Source organism: Saccostrea cucullata, unplaced genomic scaffold (assembly GCF_032062105.1).
Source record: "Saccostrea cucullata isolate Sc308-1 unplaced genomic scaffold, CSIRO_AGI_Scuc_v1 ctg403, whole genome shotgun sequence".
Classification (NCBI taxonomy): domain Eukaryota; kingdom Metazoa; phylum Mollusca; class Bivalvia; order Ostreida; family Ostreidae; genus Saccostrea; species Saccostrea cuccullata.
In genome coordinates this window covers 300,763-321,575 of record NW_026932593.1, presented here as the reverse complement: position 1 = coordinate 321,575, position 20,813 = coordinate 300,763, and the positions used below count along the sequence as shown (strand labels likewise).

Below are 20,813 nucleotides of genomic sequence, written 5' to 3'. Positions count from 1 at the left end.
ATTATTTAATTATTTGTTAATATGGAACTAACGGTTTCAACCATTTAAGAAGAATATTACATAACCCATTAAAGCGGGTTGTTGTGTTTTTTTCTGCAATAGTCCCGAATTACTAAACAGGAAAATATTCTACACGTAAATCTTCAATAACAAGGCAATTATTCAAACAACATGAATTTTCACCGGTTTATGCAAGCTATTCCCATTTTCTGAAAATCGGGTAGAAAAAGGTGAAATTTCACGTGGGAGTAAGTGGAATTTTGTGTAAACAAATAATTAACTATGTTCTTAAATTTAGGTACTAAGTTGCTATTTGTTGTAAGATCTTTTTATTGTCCCCCGCTTTCGCGAAAGCGAGGGGACATTAAATCTCATTCGTCTGTCCGTCCGTCCGTCTGTCCGTCAGTCTGTCCGTCCGTCACAAAAACTTTAACCTTGCCCATAACTTTTGATTCAGTGGAGCTATGACTTTCATATTTCATATGTGTATTCCTTGTTACAAGACCTTTGTTTGGGTACCACCAAATTGGACCTTTTGGCCTTGACCTTGGAGTTTGACCCACTTTTACACAAAAATTCCAAACTTTTACTTTGGCCATAACTTTTGAATGGTAGGCACTAGGACTTTCATATTTCACATATGTATTCTTTGTAGCAAGACCTTTTTTGGGATACCAACAACTTTGACCTTTTGACCTTGGAGATTTCCGTACTTATGAAAAACTTTAACTTTGACCATAACTTTTGAATGTTAAGGGCTAGGTCTTTCATACTTCATATATACAATTCTTGTGAAAAGACCTTTCATTGAATACCAAGAACTTTGCCCCTTGGATCTTGACCTTGAAGTTTGACCTACTTTTCAAAAACTTTAACCTTGGCCACAACTTTTGAACAGTAGATACCAGGGCTTTCATATTTCACATATGTATTTTTTGTGGCAAGACCTTTCATTTGATACTAACAACCTTGACCTTTTGACCTTGGAGATTTTTTTACTTATGAGAAAATTTTAACCTTGACCATAACTTTTGAATGGTAAGTGCTAGGGCTTTAAGAACGTTAACCCTTTGACCTTGACCTTGGAGTTCAGTGATAATTTCTAAATATATGACTTATGATAGGGCATTCATAATAGACACTAAATGTCGTAAACAAATGACATCTCACCCAAAAAGTCACCGAAAGCGGGGGACCACAATTCTTTGAATTTGCTTGTTATTTCAAAAATCCAAAATAAATCATACTTTTTCATAGATGTATTCATTATTTTCTGTCTTTAAATATACAAAATACAGGTAAATCTAAACATCTATCGTTATTTGCAAGTGGGAATATGTGGAATTGAGATTTTTAAAAATGGGAATAGCTATAACCTTTTCACCTGGGTTCCGTAATAAATAACTGGAAAAGTGATTTCTCAATTTGAACAATTGGATAAAAAAAGTGGACATCATTCAATTTAAAATGTAGCTTGAGAATATTACCGGTGGTAGGATTCCGAGACTCAGAGTAATATACAATATGAATATTTGAATATGTTAACTTATGCGTAAATTTTTTTGTTTTTATTAAAAATAGGTTTTTATTGAATTGGCTATCTGCAATCATAATGCATGTAAACCTTGCACGATGAAAATATACGGCAATTCAAACGAGTACGGACTTGCTACGTGTAGCGTTTCACTTTGCTCGCAACGGGTTCCTGCTCTGTGTTTGAAAGCTGTACTTGACGATCCAGGAATTCTGAAGGTAAATAACATATTTTTAAAGTCTACTATATATTTAAAAGAATTTGCAAATTTCCAAGAACCTTTCAAGAAGATCTAAATAAAAGTGAGGATTGAGGAATCGGATGTATAGCCAAGAATAGGCTTGGGCTTGTCTGAGGCTAATTTATGACTTGAAGGATCGTTTTTGGTTTATGAGAATTATCTTTGATTGATTTGAATAATTGCGAATGAATTTCAATCTTGACAAAAATCAAACACTGCTTAAGAAAATGACGAATAAGTTAATTCTGGCTTTTGTTTAGAAACTTAAATATCACCTTGGTTCCAAAACACCCATTCATTTGACTAGTTTCAAATACATGTACATAAGTGTTGATTGGCTACTTGTAAAATGTACAGGTGTATACATATGGTATGTTTGATCTTACGAGTACTAATATTAACATTTTTCCTTTACATATTATAAAACCTTAATAGTAATGTTACCTTAAAGAATTCAACATATGTTTTGTTTTGATTTCAGAATAATATCAACTACTTTGAAGGTAAGAAAAACAATGTTGCTTTGTTTATTTTAATGCCTATTTAAATCACATAAAAATAAAAAAAAATACACTAAGTTTGAGAATGATTTTCTATACAAACAGAGCTTACTAAGAAAAATGAAAACACGTTAAAAGTTCTGGAAATTCCAAATGACTGTTCAAATACATGCAAGAGGGATACTTTAGAAGGACGTAGTAGTAAATATACGGAAGCAGACAGAATGAACCATGTAAGAAGGGATTTTTATTTGTTCATATAGCACTTGATCATCACCCCCCTTTCCAAAAAGTACATTTTATGTACTACATCATTTGAATAGATGTGTTCACCAGTATGAAATTTATACGTCTGTTAAATGCATATTGATTTATTTATTATGACTATGCAATATACATATGTATATGTTCTGAAATGTCCTAATTTTTATTAACAGTTACTTTGCCCTTCATACGGAGAAAGATTAAATTGCAGTTATTGTCAAACAAAGGTATGCATTATACTAGATAATTTATCGTTGAATATAATTTTCTGTGTTTTAATGCCTGTGAATTTTAGATTTTTAATACTTTGCACCAGACTGAAGTTCATAAAGGATTGATTAGTTTATTATTGATAAGATAAAATCTTACAATCATGAACCTGCAATATTTTTTATTTTTATTCTTCTGCTGCTGCTGTAAGTCTGGCTATTACAAAAGGGATGATAATATAACAAAGACAACCTTCGTTAAACATTATTGATAATATAAAGAACCAATAATTACACATAAGTAGCATTTTAAAAGTTGGTCCAAAAACAATAGTCGTTATAAGGTGTAAAGACGAAAAATAAATGAAATTTTACATTTCATAAAGCATGCTACTATATTTTCTTGCAAGAAAGAAAATAATTCATTTAAAATAAAATAACTGGTCAATGCAGTCATTCAATACATAAAATATAAAAGAAAAAAAAAAACAACAACAAAAACAACAACAAAGAATGCTACAAGTCGGTGAAAAGGGCATGAAGCATTGTCCCCTGAAATTTCCAGCGATGAGACCAGTAGAAGAGTAAGCATGCCCGTTGACATGTCACATTGTCATCCGCCGAGAGCATTACATTTTTTGTACGTATTGGTCAAGTAAAAGGTACATAGTCAGTCGTCAAATTTATCTTGAAAAACATGGCCATACATCGTAACAATCGGTATTGAAATAGGTTGTATGTCCTAACAATGCCATTTTTTCGACCATAATATCAAATAAGTTAGGAGACATGAAAACTGTATTTAGGTATAACAGAATATAACAACATCAGCTTGTAAGGAAACTCGTCTATGGAAAAGCCAAAATCACCTCAAAGTGTCGCCATTTTTATGTTTTTCGTTTTACAAATAATCCAACACACAAACGCCGCTAATGACAAATATATATATGAATGGCATGGTTTTACATTAGACAATTGAATTGACTGTATTGAATGTTTAGTGGTGTTTGGAAAGCAGACGTATCACTGATTAAAATAAAATACACTGACAGATTAATAAGTATAAAAGGTATAAATAAATATATTTATAGGCTGTTATAAAGTTCTCTCAGTGTTCCCATGGTTGGTGTTTACGGTGTCTTAAATTCTTGGTTAGAACTGAAAAAGATGATAAATTGCATTGTAATAAGTGTTTATCATGTGGAAGCCTTGGGAATGCAAAACGATTTATCAGAAACTGTGAAAATGATGGGTTATTAGTAAGTAAAACATTTTTTTTCTTTTCTATGACATCTTAGAGATCAAATAAACTTACTTCTTGATCCACAAATTAGCCTTTCTTAAAGTCCACTTATTCAAATATCTTGCTCTTCCTTTATCCATTTTGGTTTGTTCGAATACGTGTCGTGTTTAATTTTGCCTATTGCAGTCAGGGATATTTGTTTTAATTATACGTTAGTATTCAAAACAATATATATTGACTTTATGTAATTAATAGTAATCACCATAATTATGCACACATTCCTTTATTTTTAATTTAATATGACATTCTATAGGTTCCATCGTATTTAAAACCAGTAAGTGGATCTACACCTTGTGTCCTTTGCAAAAAGACGGAGGTGAGATTAAAATGATCGATTGTTTTTGTCTTTTTAGATATGAAATTTGCAATATTTTTTTATATTCATTGGAACTATGCTCCATTTATTAATTACAGACGTGTGCTATAATTTATCGCCACCAAAGTTCTTTTCACAGAGCCATTTATGGTTGTAATTGTGTCAAACCCGTAATTTTGCATTCCCAAATCAAAGCAACGGTTACAACATAATATATCATATCAAGGGGTGGGGCACAATCGGGAGACTCCGCATCATCCACTGGGTGCCATTAATACAACCTGTATTGACCCAAACGACTTGACTTTCATCAGGAAAAATAACTCTCCACCGCTGACCATTCACACGCCAATGAAGCTTTCCTCGGCACCATGCTAACCGCCTTTCACGAGTCAACTCCATTTAACGAACTCTCTTTTCACTATGTGTCTATGGTAACCTTCCTGGTAGAGACATATTTGAACAATTCTTTTAGACACTTACCAAGGTTTATTTGTATTTAACCGGGTGGTAATTTCTTTTAGTGGAGTCTTCCTAATTGGTCTAAGCATGCCAAACAAATGAACGACTATCTATCACTGTACTGACAGTAAAAATGTTTACGTTTTTCTATTATGATTATAACACTATATAAAGTATTCCGGAGGCATACGTGAACAAAACGGAAGTATGGGTAACCAGAAGCTAAAAATAGATATGCATCATCCCAAGAATCAGAAATGTATACTAATCGTATAGTAGCTTGCTTACTATACGCTTAGCGCAGGAGTGTTGCCGTTTTTGGAGCTTTGCCGTTAAATTATGACAAACGTCTGTACATTCTGTTAGTACATGTAAACGTCTTGTTAATTTACAATAAATCTAGTTAATTTTTAATATAGGCAATCCTGGAGGAAATTGACTGTGGACACAGGTTTTGTGATTCCTGTTTATCCCTCTGCATAACACTTCAATTGATGATTCTAAAATGTCCAGTTTTAGGATGCCAGTGTATAGAAAATTATAAAGGAAATAGAGAAGAGGATGAACGCAGCTCTATGGTAAATGTGTTTCTTTGATACACTAGTATTGTTGGCTTTTAAAAGAGTCCTTGATAGTTCAAAAAATATTTAGCATGTTAAAGTTTGAATCATTTTAGTGTCCTAGATGAGCTCCGTAATCTTTTTTTCTGCTCACCCATATTACAAACGTGGTGAAAGTACTTCGTTCATCATGTTATCAATTCATGCATGATTTTCATTCGTACATGTACGTACTTGCAATGTTGACCTCGAATAAAAGTTTTATAAGTAAAGGAATACATGTAAGTTCTAAATTTACATTTCTAAATAATGTGCCTAACGTACTAACCTCGGGCATGGAAGGAGCTAAAAAAGTAAGATGAAAGAACCTACAAAAAAGGAAATTATTTCAAAAAACGATAAAAATGATATTTCTTCATAAAAACTACCATGCAATAATTTGCCACACTTATATACTGAAGCTAACACCTTTATTAAGCGAAGTCCCACATACGAAGGTGAAAGGTTTGATTGTTTTGGCTTTTTCGCTTACTCCCATCCAATTCAAATATCAAGACTTATTGCCATTAAATATTTTTGGTACATGTCATGACTTTTTTAATTCATTCTTTTGATAGATTGAAAAATTAAAGTGTGCTTGCTGTTTAAGAAAAGAGGTTTGTTTTAAATAAAAAAATACTACTCGATAAAATATAAAAGATATAAATTTTAATATTAAAAAGTCTTGAATTTAAAAAGAGTTGTCTCTTTTTTTAAATTAGACTGATATCAATAATTAGTTGAGGTTTGATGTTCTTTTGAAAGGCGGTGAAAGAAATGAAATGTGGCCATGCCTCGTGCAAGGATTGTGCTCAGCGTATTTTTCCATGCCAAATTATAAAGTGCGACAGCTTTATTGATAGTTCATCCTCAGAATTCTTGGCAAAGCGCTTATACACAGAAAAGGTTAGAAAACAGTCTTGCCAGGACTGAACAACATTTATTTTTGTTTTTCTTTTTTTTAAACATATCATTCAATCCATGTATGTTATTTGAGAAAATAATCTTTTAAAGACATATCATAATAGACCAAAAAAATGAATGCATTGATTAGTTATTTTGGGTCATATTTTAGTTGTAACTTATGCACATCTCAAATGTCTGAAATATTAAGAAATTGTTTTTTTTTCTTAGATGTTAAAAATTGAACCTTTCTGCAATCACTCTTATAAATCTATACATTTTTTTTTTACCACATTGTAAGACATTATTCTAAAATTTTAAATGAAAAAATCTATGCAGTAAAAATGTTTATTTTACATTAATATCATGACTTTTATTCCTATTTTCATTGGTTTCAGAAGTATGTATCATTTGCCTTTAAAGTTTGTTCTATTATGGAAAAAAATGAACTACTTTGCCATTTGAATTTACTGGGTAGATTTGAAAAGTTTTGAAAATCTTTAGAATATTATTCGTATAGAAAAATTAAATAATTTGGATATCACTGAAAAAAGAAAAATATATACATCTATGTACATATTGTGATGTAACTTTTTATTCGGGTTTTCCGAAGAAAAATCCGGTTATTGTAATGGTCAAAATGTCGGGCTGGCGGACGGCTGCCAAAAGAGTACATCTTTTGTCCGGGTGACTTATCCATCGTGTCCGGATAACTACTGCAGGCCTAAAATTATCAAGGATGGTATATTTTTGATTTGAAGATCAATTGTACACACATCAGAAATGTGCATATTACTTCGATTTGATTTTTTTTATAGTCTATGCTAAACATCCCAGCAGTTGAACTTGAAGAATTAACGAATGATGATTTTTTAACAAATTATTGCACCCCATTTGTCTGGATAACTCCTCCTACAGTTTAAAACATAGGAAGTTCCCAGTTTGCAGATCATAGGACATTTATGTCGTGCATAAGATGTGCATAATCCTTAAATTTTGCATTTTGTGATAATTCACAAGAAAAATACAAGCTATTGAACCAATTGCATATAGGGAACCCTTTTGGCCGGATAACTCCCCCTACAGTTTTCAAGATAGACACCTTTTATACTTTGCAGATCCATTGTTCACATATAAGAGATATGTACATTTATATTAATTGATTTTTAATTTTGATAATTTATGCGAAAACTGCTTGCTGTTGAATTTAAATGTTGCATAAGGGGCACCCCTTCGTCATCCTACAATTATCTAGTTAGAAAATTCTTATTTTGGAGATTAATTGGAGATTGCAGAAATTGCACTTTTCTTGGATTTTGATTTTAAATTATCTATGCGAAAAAATACCTGTAGTTGAGCTTTCTCATTGTTTTGTAAAATTTTGCATAATTATATTGTAACCAACTTGTCCGGATAACTCCCCAAAGTCTTTACGATAGCAAGTTTTAATTTGTTAGATCAATTAGACATATATCAGAGATATTCATACTGCTGGTTTTTTTTTATTTTTATTTATAAATGAGAAAAATAGTAGCTGTTGAACTAATTATTATTATTTTTTGCATGTTATTGTTTATAGGGTACCCTCTTTGTCCGGATAATTCCCTCTACAATTTTCAAGACAGGGACTTTTTTTTACAATCACCTAAACTGAAAGTTCAAGTGGGCTTTTCTGATCACCCGATGTCTGGCGTCCTTCCGTCTGTCTAGCTTTCTGTCTGTCCGTTTGTCTGTAAACTTTTCACATTTTTAACTTCTCAAAAACCACTAGGTCACTTTTAACAAAAAAATGCATTCCTGGGTGAAGGAGCTTCTACATTCATACAGTAAAGGGCCAAATCTCATTCCAAGAGGAGATAATCAAGAAAACCCCAAAATAGGGTTGGTCATTAAAAAATCTGCTACTCAAGAACCACTGGATAAAAAAATTAAAACTTTTGTAGAAGCCTCTAGACGTAAAGAAGATTCTAAATTGTTTACATCAGAGCACCCAAGGCTAGGTTGAGGCCACAATAGGGAACCGAGATAATTTAACATTGAATTATAAATGAAAACATTTTTAAAATCTCAAGAAATATTGAGCCAAAAAAGATGAAACTTGTATTGAAGCATACTGTGATAGCGTTTACTAAATTGTTGCAGTTATGGCCCCAGGGGATACGACGGGACCACAATAGAGAATGATAGTTTTACATTCATTTAAAAAATCTTTAAAAATCTTCTTCTCAAGAACCACTAGGCCAGAAAAGATGAAACGTTTGTGGAATCTTCCAGACTTAACGTAGATTCTAGATTGTTCGCATCAGGGCCCCCAGGGCAAGGTTAGGGCCAAAACAGGGAATCAAAATTTAAAATCAAAGTAAAGAGGTAAAACAAATCTGTAAAAATCTCAAGAAACACTGAACCAGAAAAGATGTAACTTATGTGGAAGCATCCTGGGGGAGTGTAGATTCTAAATCGTTGAAATCAAGGCCCAAGGGGATAGGATGGGACCACAACAGGGAATGATAGTTTTAAATTGAAAAATCGTTAAAAATCTTCTCAAGACACACTTGGCCAGAAAAGTTGAAACTTAATGAGGTAGCATTCTGAGGTAGTGTGGATTCAAAATTGTTGAAATCATGGCTCCAGGGGATATTGGACCACAAAAGGGAATGAAATTTTTACATTGGAAAATCTTTAAAAATCTTCTCAAGAACCACTAGGCCTGAAAAGAAGAAACTTTATGTGGAAGCATTCTGAGGTAGTGTAGATTCTAAATTTTTGAAATCATGGCCCGAGGAGAAAGGCTGGGGCCACAATAGGGAATCATAGATTTACTTTGAAATATGTACGAAAAAATCTTCTCAAGAATCAGAAAAAATGAAACATGTGGAAGCATTCTTGTGTAATTTAAATTCTAAATTGTTGAAATATTGGCCGCTTGGGGTAGGGAGGGGCCACAACTTCAACTTATCTATCAGTAACCTGCCTAGGCTTATAAAAATTAATCGTACTAAGAGCATGGTCTTAAGTATGAATGTGATAGCGGAATGTTAGTACATAAATAAGAAAATTGATGATGGGAAACCTGAAATTTAGTTCTTAGTTGACCCTTATCGTTAAAACATCCATATATGAAACAGATATGGCACACTCTAAGATGTCTTTTATTTTAAGTTCACTGAGGTATATAGAGGCGGCATATGAATGAATGTAACTATTTTTAAATTGATAAAACTTCGTCGATAAATATGAATCCCTAAATAATGGCCACCGCCAGTGCTTTCTATTTGTCTGTTGTCCCTTTTATTAATAATTTATATATGATGTTGAGTAATCGAACAAGCTAGTATATCATTTAAACATATGCATGCTTATTGTTTCTAATTCGCACGTGATCAGAGGCACTGAAACCAGTATATAAATGTTTAATTACTTACGTATTTTAGCTACTAAATTTACTTAGTTTTATTATTTTCTTTAAGGATACTTTATTTATCAGTCAACAAATGAAACCAAGGAGTGACTGTTGTGTATGTTCAGGGGACCAGATAGGAAGCAAGGCAAGACATATTTCATTTTACCAATATATCACACCACGCAAGTATCTGATGTATGTTTGTAATGATTGTCCATACGGCCCCTGTTTGACGACTTAAAGTTTACACTGTTAGGGATGCTAAATAAATATATTTCGTACAAATAATGGACTAGATAGGTATGTGAATGTAAATATTTGAATTTTTATTAATTTTTTTTTGGACCCAGAGGTACAAAATAAATATTTCAAAATGGCATTTAGTTCTGGATAAAGATACGGAAGGAAATTTATTTTCATTTATGCAATTTAAAGTAGATTGCTTTATGTCTATAGCATTAATTCCTCATCCATTTTAACGAAACTCTAATCATTCCTTCTATTAGATTTTGCACTACTCTAATATGCAGATTATAAACCTAATAGTCAATTTTAAAAATGAAGTTTGTGGAACAGAATCTTTCCAGATTGATTATCAATGAACATATTTTAGACCAAAAAATGCAATGTGTAAATTTGTGTGCAATAAATAGTTGTAAGATGTTACATAGATTTGATATTTTCTTTCAAGTACATGTTGAAAAGCCAGTGGCTACACGACCTCATATTCGATGAAGAATATAAAGACGCATAGTACTCATTTTTTTAAATCGTAAATTACATCTACTTAATTTGGTATAAATATTCATTATTGGGTTTTTTTTGTTGTTTTATGATTACATGTAAATACCTCATTCAAAAATGACATAGTCTGTGTAACTTATGCATCCTTTTAAAACCTTAATCTGCGTGAAAATGTTGAGATGTTATTTAATTTAACATGATTTAAACAATGCTATGTTATGATTGAACAGATTGAACAGGTTTGGCAGATACGAAGATGCAATCATACAATTTGCAAAAGTTGCTTTACGAAACTGCTAGAAAAAAGCAAGGGGACCGGGATAGCTACTTGCCCCTCAAGAGACTGTGTGGAACTTTTCTTTACACCCAAAACAACCCTTCCTAATGATTTGGATAATAAATTACAGGTAGCTTTATAAAACGTAATAGATTCGCAGAATAAAAATGCAAAAAACTAACGTAGCAACAAGATATTTAATTGATGAAGGGTAAGCAGACAGCAACAATTACTTTTTCTTTATGTCTCAATTAAATTTTTTTTTTTGCCTTTTACTAGATGGAAGAAAAACATATAGGGTCTAAGGGTATGTAATTTTCTTTCTCTTCAAATGTATAATTTCACTTACAAACTGCCTAACTTATACATTTCTTTACAAAAGAAAATGAAAACCTATCAGGTCGTCAAGACTACATATCACAATTGTAAGAGCTAAGATTATTTTGACTATGTCACTTTCTGTTACTTCAACCATCCTTTTGTTTGTTTCTTGTCACGGTCATCACGCCTTTAAAGGGGAATGATTTTAACAAAAAGCTCGTACGAGAATAGATAAATGTGCCATGCCATTCTTACAAGGTCACTGGAACAACGTAAAATGTGAGGTTTGGTAGATGCTGTATAAGAATTGACATTTTTTAATGGAAAAATATTGAAGTCTAATCATATATACAAATATTATGTACATGCAGAGATATATAGGGAGAGGGGATTGATCTTTTAATTTGTATGATTTCCCTATCAAATTTCAATATGTTTTCAATATGCAAATACCATATTATATGAAACAACAACAATAAAAATCATATAAATACTCGTATGAATAAATTATTGATTATGTCTTTGAATCTTATTTCTCTTAAAAGTCATCTTACAATATATCACTTTGCATATCATTACTGCGGTGTTACCGTGGTTGATAATGTTTTCAATCAGTGTATACCTTCATTATAAAATATATATTTTTGATAGTGTTATAAAAAAAGCAATGCCATCTTAGCTCTGAAGTCTTGATGAGTTATTTGTTGCTTGCACATCCATAAAAGTTATTGGGAATTTCCGGGTATTTATATCGATATCATTTTAATAGTATCAGTGTGCAGTAATGGGTCGCTTCTTTATCCAATCTCGTTAATTCCTATTAGATTTCGAGGAGCTAGAGAAGTTGACAACTTATCAAACCCGATTTCGGCCTTAAAACCCGAGTGCTATTTCTAAAATGCATTTAAATGAATTCCCCAAGTTTTTTTTCTTTCTGTGAAGTGCAATACTTGTACCCAATTCTTAAAAAAAAAATCCCTTCTCGTTAATTTATGGGCTTTGAATCCTAAGAATTTAATCCATATGTCTGCATTGAAGCTTCCAAAGAAAACCAGCAATCTGCAGTTATTCTATATAAAAGAGAAGCGAGTTCCAATGGTGTGCGGGAATATGGAAGAAAGGTTATGACCTATTCATTCCAATGCTCAAAGGTTGAGGAACAGAGTGTAAGTTATATAAGAAACCTTGAAATCTGTCTGATAGTGTAGCCTTTTAAGAAAATGAGTCACACAGGTAAATCTCGCATTAAATTGATCAGCAGTTGATTTCCTTCCCTTTCAGGTCAAACAAAATGGATTACCAAATCTAGGTTTAACTTGCTACAAAAACAGCGTGTTTCAGGTCTCTCTCTCTCTCTCTCTCTCTCTCTCTCGTGTGTGTGTGTATGTTTATGTTGATACTTTCATTGAAAATGATACCTGCAATTATTTTCCACATGGACATCTTCATGATAAAAAACTTCGTGTATTTTTTAGGTTCTAGCAGAGACTCCAAGTTTCTTCACGAAAATCAGAGACATGAATAAACAAAGGGTAAATGTTTCTACTAAAAGATCCAGTTGACAATGTTTACGTAAATGTATTCTAATGCTGTCTAAACAACAAGTGTTTATGGAACTGCTTTGCGTATTGTTAAATTTAAAGTAAATCGCCAGGAATGCAGAAATGTATACTCAAAACGAAAACCTACATTTTGTGGCCAGACGAATACATTGTTTTATAAGTAAGCTTTGTACGAAACACATTATATTTTTTTAAAACTTTTATACGCGTTTCTAATGTACCTTCCTAGCTGGAGGGAAACATCGAGGCAACGTTTTGTCATTGATATTTTTATCAACTGAAAAGGACCATTTTGTATTTCTGCGACTAATAAAAATTCATCAATTTTTTTGATAATTTAATAAGTATTATATAATAACTCATCATAATGTTCTGATCGTTATTATTTTATAATTTTTTTTTTACATGAATTGGAATTTAAACTTCACTTTGATTGTTTTTCCTTAAAAATATGTTTTAGAAATGTTCATTAATCAGTATTAAATTATTGTAATTGCTCGTATTGTAAATGATTATAGTCGTACATTGCATTATATGTGCTATGCAATATTTTCAGGAGGAAAATTGGACATTTACTCTTTGTGAAATTCTTTGGCGAGTGCTAACTGAGAGCTCATCGAAAACTGACATCGAAGATTGGCTTATTCGATTTCAAGCTGAATTTGCAAGCATGTGAGTACACTACATGTACATACGTGTGTACCTAAGATTGGCCTTTCGTTATCATGAGCAACTATTAATCACAAGATATCTAAAGTGTAGAAGCTGGTTAAAGCAAGATCAAAAAATAATTCAAACCAATATATAATCAGGACACATACGAGTTTCATTTCAAAGAAAAGTCATTGTTATTCTAACTATTAAGTGCTCTACACTGTCTATTTTTAATGGCAATTATACGACCAAAAGTATATTTATGAAATATAATACAATGACATTTTAGGGAAAACGTTTTGAAAGTAGAAAACTGTTATTGAATTCTGTTATATATGTGGGAAAATATTTTTGAAATTTGAATACGGAAAATATGTAAATCAGGTATTTCATGTATTTCCTAAACCATACAGTAAAAACATGTATTTACTGGTCGTTTAGGAAATGCATGTAATTACTGAATAGCTAGGGAATTCATGTATTTACTGAAAATTTTAGCCGATTTTACACATTTGTACTAAACTATATAAGCTGGATGTCTATACATTTCCTTTAAAATGTTCAGTACGTATACAAATATTAGTATGTATGTTTTTAAGCACCATTTGATGAGAATTGTTTTTACAAAGCTGACTTTATGCAATGATTTTGAATTCTTGGCGAGACACAGTGCACTGTCTTTCAAAATTTCCATTTAAGAGCGAATGCTTTTAGGTATTTTCATCCTCCTCTGATGTCAAAGATTTTTTTTTTACAAAAACCTTTATTAAATAATTGAAATTCACAACTTAAACAGAACTATCTAGGACGAATGCTATTCAGGTGTGATGAAAAATATTAAGTAAAAGATTTTTATACATGTAGGTACATATTTTTTTAATTTAATTAATTATCAATCTTACAAAAATATTGCTCAGAGTGATAATTCCTTATCGTGTATCTTCATTTAGGCATTTTCTTTACGGTACTTCTAATGTAAAATAGATTTCCTATTTCCTGATACTCACAATTCAAATATATTTTAAAAAGCATTTTATTAACACTCTTAATAGAGATCAACTCCTTTCCGGTAGAAGAAGCAATTAATTTGGAGTTTTTAAAATTAGAATTATGTATTTCAATTATAGTTTTTTTTAAATAAAATTTATCAAAAGTGTACCATTTTTCAAAGGTGATATATGTGTTACTTCTGTTTATTTGAGTCTTACATCTTTAAAATTATGGTAATATAGACATAGATTGCAATTATTAATAAATTCAAACTTAATTTTTGAAAATAAATGTTTTTTTTCCTCCATATTTTGGACCATTATAAATGTGAGGGTGGACAATTCCTTAAAATTAAGTTTCATCTTGAATTACTGAGTTTAATTTCGTTACATTTAATGTATTTTATAAGATTTTTTTTGCATTTTTCACGAGACAGCATTAAAATTGTTTTCTTTGCAAATAAGATGCTTGAGAGTTTTAAATTTACTGTCAATTAATGCAAAGTAGCATTGCATGAATATCTACATTGTAATAAAATAAAAAGTGCCAGAAAACAAATTTAGTTTTCAGATAAAAAAGTATAAAAGAATAAACATAACTTCGTTAAAGTGTGTTGTGTTATAGACAACACATTTCAGCACGGCCTCATTATGTGGATATTTTGGGTTAATATTCAGAGAAACTGATTTTTTTTAAATATTTAAATAAAAAGTGGTTGATTTCAAATATTTTTCATTAACATAATATGCTAACTGATATGAATATTGAATACTGTAAACCAACTTTTATTCGTGACAAATTTATTTCGCTATTTACATGAAGTAAACTAGTTCGCGAGGATTAATTTTCGGGATCAAGCCTTTCTGGTACTGTTTTTAATAGGAAAAGAGACTTTAAGGACCAGTTGGCGATGACAAGGCTCTCGCAAACCTCGCGAAAATTTCTCATACGCGAATAAAAGTTGGTTTACAGTATACCGTGCAACTGTTCATATGTTATGATTCATGTTTGAAATTATTTCACCAAAACACAGTAAATACGTGTAGAAAGGTTTGATGAAGTCATTAGATATGTGTATTTCCTAATTTAATTCAGTAAATACGTGAATTCCCTAAGCCCAGTAAGAATTTCGTGTATTGCGTAAAATTTAGGACATACATGTACGAGGGCTATCAAAAAGTTCGTGGACTAGCGCCATAAAATTAAAACCGCTTTAGGTACATCAATGAATTTTAAAAATATTTAGTTATCATCATCTGTTCTATCTATAGAATAAACCACAAATCATACGTTTATGTTTAAATAAATTAGTAAAGTTTTTGTAAGCAACAGTATGTCCAGGCGGCGCAACCTCGAAAACAACTTCTTTCCGACTTGAGTTTAACAAAGATAAACTATTTTGATATTAACATTTGACATCCAAAAATCCCGTTTATTTAGGTATTTGTTGGGACACGTATGTTCCATAAAATATGGAATTTTTACCTCATTCTGGAAGTTCTAGGAAATTTTATCGTAAATTATACATGGAGTATCCAAACGAATATTTGCCTTGAAAATGACGTTAAAAGGGGGATGGGTTTCATGTTCCAACATTGCCATAGCTACGGAGAAAAAAAATTGCATCCAGATTACTTTATTTAATGCCAAAATAGATTCAGAGAGAAACGGGATGCAAAGTTTATGTGGATTTGTATTCAAGGTTTAAAAAATCTATCAGGTCAAATAATGATGTTGGTCATGTGTTTTACCTATATTGAACTCCAAACAAAATATGCTGGCACAATCAAGCGAGGATCTCTCCCAATGTATATATTCATTTGCAATAATAAATGCATTGAAAGCTGCTGTTCATGACATTGTAAAGTCATAAATAAAAATAGAGGGGTTGAAGTCCTCACTCTGTTAAAGGGAATCTCATCAAAATAGATGTACGAGGTAGAATAGGCAGACATTGAAAAATAATGACATTTTCGGCATGAAACTATAAGCGGTGTGGCAACGCACTTTGAAAAAATTACGCACTTTGAAAAAAAATTTTCAAAGTGCGTTAAAATTGGGACAAAATCAACGCACTTTGAAAATTTTTTTCAAAGTGCGTTAAATTTGTGACCAACTCAACGCACTTTTAAAAAATTTTTCAAAGTGCGTTAAGAGTCTACATCAATATATTTTACCATTGAGACACTTAATGCACTTTGAAAAAAAAATCATATTTTAGTCATGGAAAGATTTTATTTGTTATTTATCTTTCAAAAAACTAAGCCTAACCCTAACCTCAAAAATGAATTGATTTTACTCCCGTCGAAAAGAGGAGAAGACGGGTATAAGATCCCTAAGTCCAAATCTTTATCTTTCAAAAACATACTAGGTGTCGGTAACGTACAAACGGGGGAGGGGAGCAATAAACTTAAAAAGGGTACGCTGCATTTTCAATGTTTATACGATGTATATATATCTTTCCAAAATAAGTGGGGGGCTTAGCCCTCCATCACCTCCCCTGGCACTTCGCCCAGTCTCGATGTCTATGCTATACTCAAAGCATTTATATAATTATGTATTTTACCTAACTGTTATGACGTTGAAAATTTTCAATAATAAATGAGTTAATTAAAACAGATGAAAACTAGAAAATTTTAAGTACAGTAAAACGTTTGAGAGAGAAAGAATTTTCATAGTTTTGAACAATCAAATTGGCCCCTTTTTATTATGATTAATGCTGCGTTGCTTGAAGCAGTGCCCTCTATACACCTTTACATCTACTTATCGAAGAATAGAATTTAAAAAAAAAGGAAGAAACGAAAATGAACTTAAACAATCGTCACTTTTTTTATCAAGACCCTTTAATTTTCCTTTCTATTTTATCAACACCTTAAATATTTAAAACGTCAATATCTCAGGTCCTACAGTGACTTTATCATAAAAAAGTTATCAAACCAGGATCTGTTATTTATCATACCGATTATTTGAAAAAATATTAATCAGTCTTTACATTTGTTTTCAAAGTGCGTTAATATGGTCGATATTAACGCACTTTGAAAAAAAAAAATTTTCAAAGTGCGTTAGCTTGGTCCCAAATTTTAACGCACTTTGAAAATTTTTTTCAAAGTGCGTAATTTTTCAAAGTGCATTGTAACAAAGCGGCGACGGCGCCGGTTGATCATATAATGTCGTTTTTATTTTATAATAATTTGGGAAATAATAAACGTATCAAGCTAAAATTTTCAACATTTCTTTATCTTGTGTTGTTTTATGTTCCTTGTAAATTTTGCAAGCTTAGACAACATAGTTCTAATTTTGTAGCCTCAACGAATTTTTTGATAACCCCTCGTACATGAAATTCCTGATTACCATATTCACTGTAACATATATACATGTATGGTTCACAAAGACAGATTAACGGAAATAGGTTTAAAATTGAAACTATGTACCTTTTATTAATTATTTTGGGTTTTCTCATCATTTATGAAATTCATTTAATTTCATTTAAATCTGCTTGTCACAATCATTTCAGTGACACTTTATTTTTGGAGTATGCACAGCATGATAGTCTTTCATTCCTCACAAGTGTGCTGAGTGGAATTGCAGAGGAAGCTCAGAAGGAAAAGAAAGAAGGTTTCAACAGACTTTGATTTTCTTTTCGATAATTTTTAAAATTAAATTTGGGATATTTATTTTGATCAGATGTATCACTGTCATTTTTATCAACTGTACAAACATGTACCATTTCAGAGAACGAAAAGGAAATGAAACAATACAGTAATTACATTCAATTCAAAATTGATTTTTTCCAAAACGACAACGTTAAAAAAAATTACCCAAAGTTAAGTAAATATTAAATTTGCCTTGTTTTAAATATTAAGGAAGTGTGATTGATCCAACTGGCATTTTTAGAGGTGAACTACACGACCAATACACCTGCTGCAAATGCAAAAAGGTACGTAATTTAATTTAATCTTATGCATAAACTTTTTTTCTGTACTTTAAGGAAGTGAATGTAAATTAATATTTATGTGGTTGATAACTAAATAAAATCCAAAGCAAATAAACTCGAAATTTTTGATTTCATACTCTGCTTAAGTACGTTGCTTATTGACTTCTTTTAAAAAACTTAATTTAGAAGGAGTATCACGGTGAAAGCAGTTTTTTCTCACTGCCATTACCCACCGTGGAAAACAATGTAAGTACATGTAGACTGAGATTCTGTGTTCGTCTCATTTTTCAAACATTAAAATGGTAAAAAAGACTGTTGTTAACAATTTCTATTTCTTGTGCAGGATCCAAAAATAGGCGAATGTTTGTATCAGTTTCTAGCAAGTGAAACACTGACCGATATATTCCCTTGTTCATTTTGTAGTACGTATACACCATGCAATTAGTATCTATGAAGCTTCACATATTATACATGAACAAGAAACATCTTAAATATTTTTTCTTTCCTTCTTTGGAATAGAACATCATACTGTACGAAAAGAGATACAGATAAAAAAGTATCCAGATGTCTTAGTTTTGCAGCTTGGAATGATATCCGAGGTTGTATTAAATAATTATTGTGTTAACATCAGCTAAAATGAAACCTTCCTTAATTAAAATGAATCTTTCTGTTTCTCTATCATCAGATGTTCTCCATCTTTCATGCATTATTACATAGCATTTCAAAATAAATATATATTTGATGCTGGAATGGAGGGAATGTAATATTTTCTCAAAAGAAGGTTCAAATATTCTTTCTTAATATTTAATTTTACAATTTTAATTACAGAACAGGGAGCGCTTTGAAAGGGTTCATAGAAATCCAAAGTTTTGGGAGAATTTTGCAGGGCTTTCAAATTCTATTCATCTCTCCGTAAGTCATTTCTTCCTTTATGTCTGTATATGATAACGTTATTATCTTTTTATACATGTGTTAATGGGGTAACACAATTTATATTTACAGAAAGTAAAAAAGCCAGAGTTTTTAAAATACAAATTATACGGTGTAATTGTCCATATTGGAGGATTAACAGGTGGTCATTACTACGCCTATGTCAAGAAAATACAGAGTGGAAAGTGGGAATGTCGGGATGACAGTTATGTTCGAAAAGTGGGATTGACGGAAGTTCTTCAAAGTGATGCTTATATTCTGTTTTATCATAAAATAAAGCCTCATAAGTGATATTTATGTAAGGCGATGTCATAATCTGCAATAATGTAAAAACTAATACAAACGACAAAAGTGCTCCAGTGCAATTAATATATATTACATTTCATTACCCCTCTCTCTCTCTCTCTCTCTCTCTCTCTCTCTCTCTCTCTCTGTATACAATGTAAGTATATATGCGTGTATACACAAGGAAAGTGGCTCGCATGATTTTATTGCGTTTTGCTTTTTGCATGAAATTCATCTGAAAATCAAATTAAATCATGTGATAAGTTCCACATGTAAACTTCATAAAATTCAAAGTAACTTTTTGTATAATCATTCATTTCTTGTATCTGGATTAACTGACAAAGTAAGGAAAGAGGAGATATAGAATTCATGGAATTATCCAAGTAAAATTCATTGTGAAGAAGCAAAAATCCTGTTTACAAGGAAGAATTCGAAAGATAAAATTAATGGATTGAGTTTTGGGACACTCAAAAATAATAAAAAAAAACTTGATAATTATTTCTAGGGTACAAAAATATGTCTGTCTTTGCATGATATTGATAGGAAACCTGAGTTCTTTTTTCACATGAATTTCCTGCGAATTTTTATAGCATAATATTCATGCGATTTTCATGTAAAAATTGCATGACATTTTCATGCAAATAGCATGTGATTTGTTTTCATCTCCTCATGCGAAGAATTTGCATGATATTCGTGCGAATTTCGTATGAAATTCCTGCGAGCTACTTTTCCCTGTGTATGCTTGTGTGCACACGTGCGTTCGTAGTGTATGATATGTATCTTTGTGTTCAATTCATAGTCATCTTTAATTCACTAAGATCGGTTTCAAATCACATGTCAAAGGCAAAGTTGGAATTTTTTTTTGTTTGTTATAAAAAAAAATGAAGTGTATCAAATTTAATAGTTCATTTCACATGTTTCAATTGATGTATAATTATTGATTTAATAAATTATCTTTTATAATCTAGTATCTTAATGCATATACATGTATATCTTTCACAAAAGGAAGAGGTCAATGGTATGATACCCTAAGTAGAATTCCTTGAAAACAGATACGTCAAGTCCAAGTCCTTATAGATTACTGGAAAAAGAAACTTGAAATATCCATTACAAAACTATATCGGAGAAATAATATAAAAACCAAAATTGTTCATAAACTGATTCAGAGCTTTGAAGTTGGATCACCGTGATACACATTCTAAGATTTGTTATACATGAAGACTAATGGTTAACCTGTGTCACCTTTCTGAAGTCGACGTCCGTCGTACGTTGACGGCCAGAAGAAATCCATACATTAGATTTATTCTTTGCATTAGAAACGACTAGTCTCGGGGTATTCATATTTATCAGGCCCATGTCATGGAGCGGAACCAACGTTAATTAAC

At 31.4% G+C, this 20,813-nt stretch overlaps 1 protein-coding gene across 7 annotated transcripts in view; it reads left to right on the top strand.

Annotated features, from left to right (window-relative positions):
* The window catches only part of LOC134235516 (uncharacterized), a 35,212-nt gene extending 14,902 nt beyond the window's left edge, over window positions 1-20,310 (top strand). For 4 of the 7 annotated variants that reach the window (XM_062717653.1, XM_062717650.1, XM_062717652.1 and 1 more), the window contains 23 exons: window positions 1,582-1,752; window positions 2,257-2,278; window positions 2,381-2,508; window positions 2,713-2,766; window positions 3,840-4,007; window positions 4,305-4,367; window positions 5,249-5,407; window positions 6,007-6,045; window positions 6,194-6,334; window positions 9,799-9,876; window positions 10,706-10,882; window positions 11,032-11,059; window positions 12,112-12,239; window positions 12,355-12,414; window positions 12,549-12,605; window positions 13,192-13,307; window positions 17,794-17,894; window positions 18,143-18,216; window positions 18,400-18,459; window positions 18,557-18,635; window positions 18,733-18,812; window positions 19,042-19,125; window positions 19,216-20,308. In XM_062717653.1, the coding sequence (XP_062573637.1) occupies window positions 1,582-1,752; window positions 2,257-2,278; window positions 2,381-2,508; window positions 2,713-2,766; window positions 3,840-4,007; window positions 4,305-4,367; window positions 5,249-5,407; window positions 6,007-6,045; window positions 6,194-6,334; window positions 9,799-9,876; window positions 10,706-10,882; window positions 11,032-11,059; window positions 12,112-12,239; window positions 12,355-12,414; window positions 12,549-12,605; window positions 13,192-13,307; window positions 17,794-17,894; window positions 18,143-18,216; window positions 18,400-18,459; window positions 18,557-18,635; window positions 18,733-18,812; window positions 19,042-19,125; window positions 19,216-19,434 (2,286 nt within the window). In that variant the 3' untranslated portion in view covers window positions 19,435-20,308. Of the gene's footprint in view, window positions 1-1,581; window positions 1,753-2,256; window positions 2,279-2,380; window positions 2,509-2,712; window positions 2,767-3,839; window positions 4,008-4,304; window positions 4,368-5,248; window positions 5,408-6,006; window positions 6,046-6,193; window positions 6,335-9,798; window positions 9,877-10,705; window positions 10,883-11,031; window positions 11,060-12,111; window positions 12,240-12,354; window positions 12,415-12,548; window positions 12,606-13,191; window positions 13,308-17,793; window positions 17,895-18,142; window positions 18,217-18,399; window positions 18,460-18,556; window positions 18,636-18,732; window positions 18,813-19,041; window positions 19,126-19,215 lie in introns of all 7 variants that reach the window. The other 3 variants (XM_062717657.1, XM_062717656.1, XM_062717654.1) reach the window with 2 other exon arrangements.
* The last annotated feature ends 503 nt before the right edge of the window (window positions 20,311-20,813 follow it).